The sequence below is a fragment of the Meriones unguiculatus genome, chromosome 4 (genome assembly GCF_030254825.1).
Source record: "Meriones unguiculatus strain TT.TT164.6M chromosome 4, Bangor_MerUng_6.1, whole genome shotgun sequence".
NCBI classification, from domain to species: Eukaryota; Metazoa; Chordata; class Mammalia; order Rodentia; family Muridae; genus Meriones; species Meriones unguiculatus.
In genome coordinates this window covers 101,543,266-101,556,243 of record NC_083352.1, presented here as the reverse complement: position 1 = coordinate 101,556,243, position 12,978 = coordinate 101,543,266, and the positions used below count along the sequence as shown (strand labels likewise).

The following is a 12,978-nucleotide window of genomic DNA, read 5'->3' as shown; positions in this document are numbered from 1 at the left end:
GCTCCCATAGACTAAAGAAACAGATAAGCCACATATCCATCAGCAGACAGGAGGACAGGTAAACTGGACCTTAGAGACCCACAGGAAGAAGTAAGGCTCCACCACCCAAAGGAAACCCCACAGAGGGAAAAACATTGCACGCAGGAAACACCATGATCCCACTTGTAGGAAATTTCAAGAACAAACCTATCACATATGGGAAGATATCAGTGAGCACCAGGAACTGGAAAGGAGCACTGTAGGGAACTGCCCAGAGAGGCGGCTGTCGTGGGTGCTACAGAGCACTGATGGCCACATGGTACCCATACAAATTACCGCCAGTTTACTCACCCACAAATGGTGAGGGTCACATTGGGAGAGAATTTCTTCTCAGTTTAAAGAGACAATAGGCAAGCATACTTGGAAGAGTGAACTGTTTCTCCAGAGTTGGCAGTTCTATGCTCCCAGCAATGTTTTCTCTATGTCTTGGGGTCTCTTTGCAGGACAGCCTGCATACACTGTGTCCAGAGACTCTCCAGCTCAAGAGCACTTGGTTCCTATGGAGCCATCTTGAAAATTGAGATGAAGATGAAGAGTGTTCTCTGAAGCCTCTGGGGCAAGAGCAGTTAACCCAGTCTCTCCGGGAAGGCTTGAGTACAGGTAGGGTGTTTCTGGCTCATGAAAGGACCTCAACAATGGTGGACTGGGCATCACACCTTCCAGGACATGCCCTCTTTCACCATTGAAATGATGCTGTCCATGAGCAGTACCGGTCCCCTCCCTCCCATGCCCAGGCCTTCCTCCCTGTATCTGCTATTTCCTGACACTCAACCCCCAACACAGATACTCCTGGACTAAACCTGGGCTCCTCCCCTTATAGGCCCCACTTTGAAGCTTTGAGGGCTAGAAGTAGCATATAGGAGCCCTTATGAAAGGGCTTCCCCCCAGCTGCTTGGATGAAAGATCGCCATGGAACTTCTCTCCCCCTGAGTGTTAATCTCCATTATCTTTCAAGGTTCAGATGGCCCATCAGGTGTTTAGGGTACCCCAACAATGCCTCTCCTGACAGAGTAACTCATAGGTCTCCCTATCCCAAGTTTAAAAAAAAATTTAAAGATTTATTTATTATGTATACAATGTTGTCTGCATATACACCTGCACACAAGAAGAGGGCACTGGATCTCATTATAGATGGTTGGAGCCACCAGATGGTTGCCGAAATTGAACTCATGACCTCTGGAAGAGCAGCCAGTGCTCTTAACCTCTGAGCCATCTTTCCAGCCTCTAATTTTTATTTTTTATATTAATTACAGTTTATTTCACTTTGTATCCCAGCTGTAGCCCCTCTCTCATTCCCTCCCAATCCCACCTTCCCTCCCTCATCTCCTCCCATGTCCCTCTCCAAGTCCACTGATAGGGGAGGTCCTCCTCCCCTTCCATCTGACCCTAGCCTATCGGATCTCATCAGGAATGGCTACATTATCTTCCTCTATGGCCTGGTAAGGCTGCTCCCCCTTCAGGGGGAGGTGATCAAAGAACCAGCCACTGAGTTCATGTCAGAGACAATCCCTAGTCCCCTTGTTAGGGAACCCACTTGGAGACTGAGCTGCCATGCGCTACATCTGTGCAAGGGTTCTAGGTTATCTCCATGCATGGTCCTTTGTTGGAGTATCAGACTCAGAAAAGACCCCTAGGCCCAGGTTTCTTGGTTCTGTTTCTCTCTCCCTGTGGAGCTCCTGTCCTCTCCAGGTCTTTCTATCTCCCCCTTCTTTCATAAGATTCCCTGCACTCTGCCCAAAGTTGGGCTATGAGTCTCAACATCTGCTTTGGTACCCTATTAGGTAGAGTCTTTCAGAGGCCCTCTGTAGTAGGCTCCTGTCCTGTTCCCTGTTTTCTCCCTCTTCCAATGTCCATCTCATTTGCCTTTCTGAATAAGGACTGATCATCTTACCCAGGGTCCTCCTTGCTTAGCTTCTTTAGGTGAGATTTTAGTATGTTTATCCTATATTATATGTCTAATATCCACTTATAAGTGAGTATATACTATGTCTTATACCAAGTGAGTATATACCATGTGTGTCTTTCTCCTTCTGAGATACCTCACTCAGGATGATCTTTTTTAGATCCCACCATTTGTCCTCAAATTTCATGATTTCCTTTTTTTTTTTTTAATTGCTGAGTAGTATTCCATTGTGTAAATTACCACAATTTCTGTATCCATTCCTCAGTTGAGGAGCATCTGGGTTGTTTCCAGGTTCTGGCTATTATTAATAAAGCTGCTACAAACATGGTTAATCAAATGTCCTTGTTGTGTACTTGAGCATATTTTGGATATATGCCTAGGAGTGGTATTAGAAGTCCAATGTGCTATCCATTGCACCACAGAGCCCACCTTTCTTATCCCAGTTTTGATGGACAGGCATGCCCCTGTGCTCCTTGGCTGGCCCCACAGCTCACAACACTGATTCCTGATTATTACTAAATATTCTTTCCCAGGAATGTGCACAGCTTCAGTGGCTGAGAGCTCACCCCTCAAACAGGACCTTGTCCTGATACAAGCTTCTCCTAGGCCACCCCTAGGCCTCCCTTAGTCCTCACCTGCTTCCCTAATAATCCAGGTGAGCAGAGCAGGGAATACAGTCAGAAGCAGAGCCTGCAGAAATGGCCCACCTGAACAGGACATACCTATGAACAACGGTTCATGTAGACATACAAGTGTATAGGATACTGAATGAGACACTATCTTAAACTGAGTGTCCCCAAGTGAACTAGATGGATTGACAACGGTCAACTGACAATAGGAAAAGACACGTCACAGAACACCTATTCCATAAGGAAAACCCAGTGTGCTGTGAACACAGGATGGAAATCAGACCACAAGTCTCATTTTGTTTTAGAAACTCACAGAGAAACAGAGATCTGGAAGTCAAAAGGAGATAAAAACACCTCTTGTTTTGCAGAATTTCCCCAATTTCCTGCATTGGGCATATGAGAGAGAGAGAGAGAGAGAGAGAGAGAGAGAGAGAGAGAGCAAAGCAAGAGAAAGAAGAAAGTGCTTCTGTGAGAGGCAGAGAAGCTGGTCATACCAGAGCCTTCAGAATTGTCTGCCCACGCAGTTTCCTTCTGCATGCTAGAATTCAGCACTTGGCTAAGTGTCGCAAAGCGCCATGATGGAGACAGTTTTCCTCACGCTGACCCAGGGAGAAGGAAACCTCCCTGTGTCTTTGTCCCATACTCCTTGACACCCTCTAGAAATAACTCCCCAAGCTCTTGTCCGTTCAAAGGCTAACAGTTGTGACCCAAGCCCTCATTTTGTGGGAAGGCAGGGGCAGCAATAACACCATGAAGTTTTTCACCCACGAGGAAATACCACTGTGCGTTCCAATCCAGGACCATGGTCAGCGCCACAGTGCCAAACTTACATTCCCCTTGTCCCTTCCCAATTCCGGGAACACAGAAACTCCTAACTCCTCCCCAAGAGTAGCAGGCCTTCCTCTGTGCTGGTCACCTGAATAGGAAGGATGACAAGCATGGTCCCAGACCCTTGACCCACATGCTGTCTCCCACCAGAGGCTTTCTACAACTGTAACAAATAGCAGGCTCTAATATGTGTATGTCTAGCCTGAGGAGAGATACTGTTGGGGATGAAATCATTTTTACATTAGTCATAAAGCTTTTTGTAATATCCTCCACAGCCCAGATGTGTTCCCAGATCTGGGAACCTCACAGCAGTACACTAGTAGTGGTGAAATCTCAGCTAGGTCCTTCATTTCTACCAACAAGGAACCCTTCCCACAGGTTAGGCTGTTCTCAGGCAGTAGGGTTTGAACACCTCCGCCACACTTAGCACAGAAAAATATCAGAACTGGCAAGGTGCAGGTGGCAAGCAGACGGCCATTATAGATTCCATGGCGGTCTACAAGGCGCCCTGGGAATGTGCATGAATACTATCTCTAGCAAAGAGAAGAAGCTGAGAGACACAGCTGACTGGAAAGAAGGCCATCCTGGGGAATCGCTATACTGCAAATCATCTCATTAATCCCCATGTTTTTCCGCTGGCACGTCTTCTGTATGTGTGTTTCATGTGACTTTTGTACGTGCGTGTGCGCGCGCGCGTGTGTGTGTGTGTGTGTGTGTGTGTGTGTACATGCGTACATGAGTGTGCACACACCAATGCTCAAGGAACATCAAGGAAAACATAAGAATGTAAGCGCTGGGGGATGGAGAGTCACTTTTCTTTGGAAGGTGGCCACCAGTAAGTGTCCTTTCCCTGGTGGATAACCGCACACCCATGTGTTAAAGGCCATGCCAATTGGATTCAGTGGGTTATAAAAAAAATTAAATATTCAAGTGTGGTGGTGCGTGCCTTTAAGCCCAGCATCGGGGAGGTAGAAACAGGAAAATGTCTGTGAATTTGAGGCCAGCCTGGTCTACATACCAAGTTTGAGGAGAGCCAGGATTACATAGTAAGACCTCAAAATAAATTTAAATAAAATTAAATTAAATTAAAATTAAAAAAAAAACACAAAACAAGGACATGAAGTAGAGAAGATAGTTGGGGAGAAGAGCAAGGAGACTAGGAATGGACGTGACCATGATACACTGCATCTACATATGAAATTTTCAAAATAAAAATAGCCAACCAAAAATAAAGGGAACATCCAAGTATTGGTGTTCCAGAGGTCCTAATATGCCTCCTCCGGGCATCACAGAACACCACTACATCTGGCTCAGAACCCCACACACTCGCTGCACTACCCATCAATACAGCCTATTCCAAATGGGTCTTCCAAAATTTTTGATTCCTATCTTGTTTCCCAAAACGAGGGCCCATGAAGAAGTTGGCCCATGCCTTGTACTCACCAACCAGTGTCTTTCCAGGTTAGAGCAGAAAAGTAGCTTCAGCCTTACAAGGCTGTCCCCAGCACAGGAGCTGGTGGCTCTTAGATGGAAGGGGCCAGAGACCATGCAGAACCTGGAGCAAGGAAGGATCTCAGGGGATGCCACCCAAGTGATACCTTGGAGACTGCCGATACCCGTGAGATCAAGGAGTCCATGCAGACAGTTTTCAAGCAACTCTCACCAGAACATTCTAGAATAACCGCCCGGCTGGGTGTTCACAAAATTATTCCCACTATCAAAAAAGAAATTGAGGACTTGATTTGGTTCCAGCTGGATAGCCAACTGAGATAGCCAACCCAAAGACATCCGGGTGTGTCTGGAACACATTCTGCCTCCCTTTTCCATGCAGAGAAGCCACTGTCCCAGAGCCCTCACTTCCTCCACAAAGGCCTTCATGGCCCCAGCAGCCACTCCCTTCAGCCCACCAAAAAGGGACAGGGAGGACCAGGAAAAATGCTAAGACCTTCCCCTTGGGTGCGTCTTTATTCCCAGACCAAAGACCAGCTGCTCAGCAGGAGTGCACGGGGGCAGCTGCTCTATAGCTCAAGAACCCACATCCTTCTCAGCATGTTTCTCTAGAATATCACTCAGCCTCACCCACTAAGTTCCTTGCCTTGGTTGGTGCCAGGAATGATTAAGAGAATGAAAACGAGGCTAGGGATATGGCTCAGTTGGTAAAGTCCTTGACACACAAGCATGAGGACCTGAGTTTGATCCCCAGTACCTGCGTTTAAAAAGCCAGGCATTATGTACACACTTGTTATCTTGGCGCTGAAGAGACAGAGACAACTTAATCTGTGAAACCCAACTCCCAGTGGGAGACCCTGTCTCAGAAATCAAGATGGATAGCTCCTGAGTGACAGCAACTAAGGTTGACCTTTGGCCTCTAAACACATGCTCATGTAACACACAAAATAAAAAAGAGAGCATGCAGAGTGCCAGGAGGACTCGTGTTGCTCCCAGTCCTTCATGAGGCAGTAGTCCTCCACACTAGACATCGCTCTCCAGACACAACCCTGGAAACATGGACATGGAGTACAGCACCTGCACACAGCTCACAGGACACGCCTGAGATTCTGAGGAAAAAAGTCAGCAAGGAAGCAGAAATCAGAGTTCACTTGGTACAGGTCTAGACCTGGCTGTACAGGTACATGGCAACCATGAGTTACTGCCAAACTGATCTTTGGGGACATTCACAGGTCGACTCGACCCCCGGCATTTCATCTCAGATCAGATAAACTGCTTCTGCTGGTGTTAGGCAGTTGGACAGATGCTACTGGGTTCCCTCCTCCAAACAACGGCTTGATGCCTGGTGCGTCACTGTGAGTGAGACGCTGTCAGCAAATTGTTGTCTCAAAGCGAAGCCCAGTTCCAGCCATGAAAGGGAAAGGGCCGTGCTTGGCAGGCACAGAGGACATCGCTCACTGTGAAGGGGGCTCAGCCAAGCCACAGAGGACATCGCTCAGTGTGAAGGGGGCTCAGCCAAGCCAAATCTTCCACATCTAGGTAGAAACCAGATGCTTGCGTGGCTCGCAGGGCGGCAGCTCTGTGGTCTTAGGGGCTTACCGGTAGAACCTACACACTGTATTTTTTGATCCAAAATCCTTTCTTCAGTGCCCGGCTCTTAAGGTACAGTAACACATGCCACTCGGTTCCACAGACATCCTCAGCCTCCTAATCAACACACAAACACACTGTTCCAGGAAAACAGCTGGAGCTGGCCCACTGGACAAGCATCTGAAAAGCTTCAGAACTCGTGTCTAAACCTTCTAAGCCTGTGTCTCCTGTAAAACAGTGGCCAAAATCATCCTGCCTAGATCAGGGTATCCTGAGGCGTTGCTGAAGGGTTGGCTGATAAATGGGAGGCTGACAGTCACTGTCTACACCTGGTCCAGCCACAGTCCCAAGACTGCCACACCCCACTGGATAAGGTCTCACTCTGTAAAACCTCAGGCAGCATAAGCCAGTGAACATCAGCTCTTGCAAATCTTTGTGTCTAGTGACCCAACTCCACTCCCATCCAGGAACATGAACTCGCATATTATAGACAAGGAAACTGGAGTCCAGAATCTGGAACTAGTCAGTAGAAGCAGGGCCATCCAGTGCCTTGAGTCTCAAACCCTGCCCTCCTTCACCCGTGAGAGATAACAAGAGTCCCCTGCCAACCCCACCTCCAGCATCTATCTCACAAAGGCTCATACTTGGTGAGCAGAAGGCACATAGGTAGCTTCATGGTAAATGATTGCTTCACTCAGCACTATTTGGTTTTTGTTTGGCTGGTTTGGTTTGTTTGTGTTTTGGTTTTTTGTGTTTGGGGTTTTTTTTTGTTTTGTTTTGTTTGTTTCTTTGTTTGTATGTTTGTTTTTTGAGACAGGGTTTCTCTGTGTAGCCTTGGCTGTTCTGGAACTCACCCTGTAGACCAGGCTGACCTCAAACTCATAAGATCTCCCTGCCTCTTCCTCCCAAGTACTGAGATTAAAGATGTGCACCAGTACGGCCCAGCTCAGCACTATTTGTGATAAGTAATAAGAAATGGGACACATGCCAAGGTCCGTGAAGAGAAGCATTTTTCTTTATCAGCTTTGACTTACCAGGGAACAGCAGCTGCCAGCTCAGAGCTTACTCTCCTCCCAAAATGGGGCCCTCTTATATCACTTCAGCCTTTAAAGGACATGACCAGGATCAGGGCCAGGACCGACCCTTCCATCCAACTACAGGGGTGCACAGACAGCACATAGAACATACCACATCCCTTCTCCATCCTTTCACATGTCAATTCTGGGCCCATATGCTCAAATGCAGCTGTTAGTATACTCCACAGAGTTCTCCAAAGAGCCATTGGTCCCACAGACTTGCCTATTTCCCTAGATTCGCCCTTACAGTGAGCAGTGAGCTCAATGTTCATGCTATGAGGTGCTGAGGACCACACCAGCCCTGCTTTCTCACTAACAGGGAGGGGCCGAAGTTCTCCAGGCTGGAGACACGCTGTGTGTCCTTCTGAGTCTTTGTAGAGATGGCTTTACATATCTGACTCATGCTGGGGTCTATAAAAATGAGATTTCTTGGGGGCTGAAGAGATGGCTCAGTGGTTAAGAGCACTGTGTGCTCTTCCAAAGGACCCAGGTTCAATTCCCAGCACCCACATGGCAACTCACAACTGTCTGTAATGCCAATTCCAAGGGATCTGACACCTTCACACTAATGCACATAAAATAAAATAATTTTTTTAAACTGAGATTTCTCTGCTCTCATCTGCAACAATACCCAGAGAGCTCCACGCCTATTTGCTAATTCATTGTTTCTTTACAGATGCAAGGGTATTTAAGAGTTTACTCTACAGACAACCAAGGCAGAGGGACTGCAACTCTTCCGTCTCTTCAGTGTCATTTATCAGCCAGGCAAGGTAGACAAGTCCAGGCCCCAAGAGAAACACAAGTTTCCCTGGAAACCACAACTCTCTGAGGTATTTCCAATCTTTTGGGAAATTTCCATAAGATTCTCTGAGTCTCAATCAATGAGGCTGCAGGAAGACCTGCTACTTGAGAGAAGCTGAGCACACGCCACCATTCAGTGATCGTAGTTCTTTTCCAAACGCCATGTACCCAACCCTTGGTCGTAGGGACTTGCCCATTTTCCTACATTCGCCCTTAAAGAGTAGTGGGGTCACTGTTCATGCTATGAGGAACTGAAAGGACCAGACAGCTCTGTTTCCTCATTAACAGGGATCAGAATACCTCACAGTATGCACTGGAATAGCCAAGATCGTGAGGATTTACAAAAGCCTGTGTGTTTTCCTCCTTGGAAGACACTCAGAGACCAGATCTTAGTACTCCAAGTGACCACCTATCCTGTGTGTGTGCCTCAGATGAGGATCGGGCCTGTACCTATTCCTCAAATGAGCTGCCCACCCTCAATTTTCAGGGCTCTTACTAGCCTCAGAGCTAAAAGCACGTAATGAGATGAGAATGAACTGCAAGGCAGCCGAGGTACCATTCTACTGGGGAAACAGGCCTCTCTGGTCCCAAAGCACCCAAAGATCCTTGAACAAGGCCCTGATCCTAATTCTGCCTTTTTCTGTGAAGTGGGAGATGACACTGGCTGGACAGCTTCCGGCAACAGCTCTGGGGGCTCCCTACAGGGATACCTGGCCACTGTGGACAGAGGGACCTTGGTGGTCAGCCCAAACAGCCAAGCCATGGGTAAGCCCAGAACCCACAGCATAAACCCCTCATGACTTCATTACCCATTTAGTTGTTTCAAATGACATTTCTTTCTAGCTGTACACTAGATGTTGGAAGGATCTAGCTGTCTACACTCTCAGCTCTCAGATCTAAGGCAGACCACCCCTTAGCTTACACACACACATAAAAAAAAAAAACTTTTCAGCCTCAGTTTCCCCATCATGCTCCTCTGGCCTGCAGGCAGTAAGGCTAGTGTGTGGCAGGGACATCATCACCCCGCAATCTTTCCCTATGTCCCTGAGCTACTTGAAGCTCTAAGGACCCCATAATACTCCCACCTCTGCCCAGATTTGTCTTTGCTGAGGCCCACCCTTGGTGTGTGTGGGGGTGAGGAGCTGGGCAGTTCACAATGATTCCCAGGCTGAATGCAGATGTTTCTGAAAACATCTCTCACAAGCAGCCCATAGTGGCATCACTTTGTACAAGGCAAACTGCAGAGCCCCATGGCCAGTGAGTCTGACTGACCTTGCCCACCACAGTCCAAAAACAAGCGTGGCTACTTCCCTCCTGACTCTGGGCGGTGGCTGACCACAGAGTTCCAGCAGGGCTGGCCAAGAGACTGGTACAACTGGACCTCTCACAAACCAGGCTTTGATGGCCAAAGGCAGAAGGAAAGTGGCCCAGGAAAACTCAGTACTGCTTAGGTGCAGGGCTCACGACTATGAGCCTGGCCTCTGTTCTCCACTAGCTACCTAGCCCCAGGAGAAGCTTCATCTTCCTTGCTAACTGGTGAACAAACCAAACACTGCCTAACACACAGCATGGCCCAGTCCACGCGAGGACTGCCCATGTACCCAGGAATCTCAGGCCAACTGGACTTCCTAAATCAGATAAGTGTCAGGGTGGAAGATTCCATGCCTGGAGACTGGGGGCATGGGTCATGAGCAAGAAAGGCAGTCAGGATGTGTCAGCTTTCACAATGGAATTAATAGGCACCCTAGAAGATATCAGTTGGTCTTCACAAAGTCCGGGCAGCTGGGAGTGGCTGTCACCACCTTACTGATGAAAAAGTAAGGCTACCAGGGGTTCTAAGTGTAGACACTTGTGTCTGGCCCTGAGTTAGCAACCAGAGACTCTGCTCTTCTTCAGCGCGTTCCCTCCTGTCCTGTCTGGAGGCATCTCCCTGCAAGCCCCAGCCACAAAGCGAAGAAGCCAAAGGGTCTGTGACAGGCTGAAATAGGATGGCACACTTCAGGGGTGAGGGTTGCTCTATGAAGGACTGGGACTGACTTGAGGATATATAGGTGGGGAGAGGACACCGATCGTATAAATCAAGGGCCTCCCACACTGGACTCTTGAGCTCTGGAGACTGGTACTTTTGGCAGCGTAAACAGAGAGGCTAACAAGTCAGACTCAAGGACAGGACAGGGTCCCATAGAGGCTGAAGACCCAAAACAGAATCCTAGATAGTGCTGCCAGTCTGGGTAGCCACACTCAGCCCTGTGGACACAGGATTCTATCCTGCCTATGTCCCAGGAGTCACCTGGGGCCAGGACCGTGGCTGGGTATCTACAGCCAACCATAGTAGAAACCCTTGGGCCCCAAGACAGGCAAAGAGGGGGTGGCTACAGCAGAAGCACCATGGGCCCTTTGTTGGAGTAGAGAGAAACATAGGACCCTGGGCAGGGGAAAATAAATTCACCTCTCTGGAGGGTTGGGGGCTGACACCACAGGCTGCTCCCCTTGGCCAGCCTGACTGGTGAAACCTGTGCCTTGGGGAATCTCAGGACTATCCACAGGATCCCCCCACCCACCCACCCACCCACAGTTGATGGCTACCCCTAGGAAATCATTCTGCAGGCAGCCTGGAATTTCTGTCTATGGACCTTCCCTTGCCTCCAAACCTATCCACGTCACACGCAGAATACTTCCAGACACACATCGGCCCACTCACGGGACGCATACCCTGCCAAGGCCAGGACAGGTGGGCACCTTGACAGAGACTTCCTGAGCACGGGTCTCACTCCCAACCCCAAATGCTCATACAAAATGGCCGAGTCTCAGTGCTCCTCCTCTGTCCCTGGTTCCACTGAAATAGGAGAGCCAGCGTCCTTGCACTGGGAGGTTATGCATACCAACACACACACACACACACACACACACACACTCCTGTACATGAACACAGAGTTCAACCCTTGCCAGCTCTGCCCCAGGAGGAGTCTCAGACTTGGGGACAGGCCCAAAGCTGGCAGCGCTGGGGGGACAACAGCGGTCCCCACTGCTGGTCTCCACTCAGACATCTAAAGCCCAGAATGTGTAGAGACCATCAGCCGGTGCAAATGGGCTGCTTGGAGTGTAGGGAAGAAGGAGAGTAGGCCTCTAGGGATGGGTGCAGGCAGCTACCCTCAGCCAAGGGCTGAGGTGATGTGATATTAGGTCCCCTCCCCATTTCTGCAACCCGGAAGCTCAGATGGGTAGCAAGAGGTTAGGAGGATGGCTGAGAAGAGGCCAGCCTTCTTCACGATCCCTGCTTGGTAGTCGGAGAGACCCCAAGGGGGTGCAGAGGGGCGAATGAGTTCAGACCTAGAGCCAAGCCGCCCTCCCTCCTAGCTGGCCCTTTGTTCCGCGCTGCGGGCTGTGGGGAGGGGCCTCTCGGGCTGAGGGGGGCTGGGGAGCCAGTACATCCCGTCCTGCGGGGGAAGGGCTGGTACGGCCCAGCTAGGCGGCCGCAAACGGACCCCCTCCCAAAACCAAACAATCAAAAAAAAAAAAAAAAAAAAACGGTCCCTGACTCCAGAACGATCTCCCAAAGTCACTCTCCAATCTCCGTCCTTTGCTTTAACCAGAGACTGCAGTGCCACGACCCAAACCCCACGCCCACGACGCGCACCAGGCGCGCGCGCGGACACGCACCCCAGGGTCCCCCAGTCCACCGCAGCTGCGCCTGCCACCAGCCCGCGGCCCGGAGAGGGTCCCTCCAGGCCCACGACGCACCACGGCCACTTACACGTAGGCGTGGTAGATGAACGCCCAGCCGCGGGGCCGCTCCAGCACGTTGTAGAGGAAATTCTGCAGCTTGCGGTAGAAGGCGTTTCGCTTCGGGGGCTTCCCGGCTCCCGCGCCGCCCGCCCGCGGTTTGCTCAAGACGCTTCCGCGCTTGGGGGCCTCGGAGCCCGCGATGAGCAGCGCGCCGTCGCGCGTGGAGTCGGGCGCGCCGGGGTCCAGCCCCACGAAGCCCACCTTGAGCTTCTTCTCCCCGCTGGTGCCGGGGTACACGCCACCGTTGCGCGACTTCTGCACCATGGTGCCTGCGGCGCCCGGGCGGGCGCGGGCTCAGCGGGGGCGGCGCGCGGGGGGTGGCGCGGGCCCCAGCCCAGGCCTCCGGTCCGGCAGCCGCATGGCCAGGGCGGCTGCGGCGACGCGTTCCTACCTGGCCCGGCCGCGCGCGGGGACGCTGCGGCCACCCGGCTCCGCGCGCGCCTCGGTGCCTGGCCCGCTACGGCGAGGGCTCCTCCCGCCGCCCCGCCCCGCCCGCCTTAACCCCTGCGACGCCGTGGTGGCGGCAGGCAGGGACAGCCCGTCCAGGTGTACACGCCTCTCCTGGCAACCCTTCCCACCCTCCTAAGCCTGGTCATCCTTGACAGGGAGTCCGTCCCTGCTGTCACCCCCAGAAGGGCAAAGCTACGCAAGCCAGCCCTGTGACCCGGCTCCAGCTCTCCGAGGGAATCCCAGCGTGGGACCAGAGTTGGCCTGGAGTCTGGAAATGGACAGCTTTGGGAGAGGAGCATACTAGCCGTTGTCAAGATCTGGGTTAAGGGTCAGCCCAGCGGGCTCTGAGCTCTTAACATCAAGTGACCGGGCACCGGAGCTCTCTCTCTCCACTGGGAATGCAGGAAAGTGCGTACAGCCTCTCCAG

General features: G+C 50.9%; 1 protein-coding gene across 13 annotated transcripts in view; it reads right to left on the bottom strand.

The window, feature by feature from the left end:
- The window catches only part of Kcnq2 (potassium voltage-gated channel subfamily Q member 2), a 60,942-nt gene extending 48,378 nt beyond the window's left edge, over positions 1–12,564 (bottom strand). For 5 of the 13 annotated variants that reach the window (XM_060382706.1, XM_060382707.1, XM_060382711.1 and 2 more), the window contains exon 1: positions 12,070–12,564. In XM_060382706.1, the coding sequence (XP_060238689.1) occupies positions 12,070–12,365 (296 nt within the window). In that variant the 5' untranslated portion in view covers positions 12,366–12,564. The remainder of the gene's footprint in view (positions 1–12,069) is intronic. The other 8 variants (XM_021645785.2, XM_060382709.1, XM_021645842.2 and 5 more) reach the window with 2 other exon arrangements.
- Between the last annotated feature and the right edge of the window lie 414 nt (positions 12,565–12,978).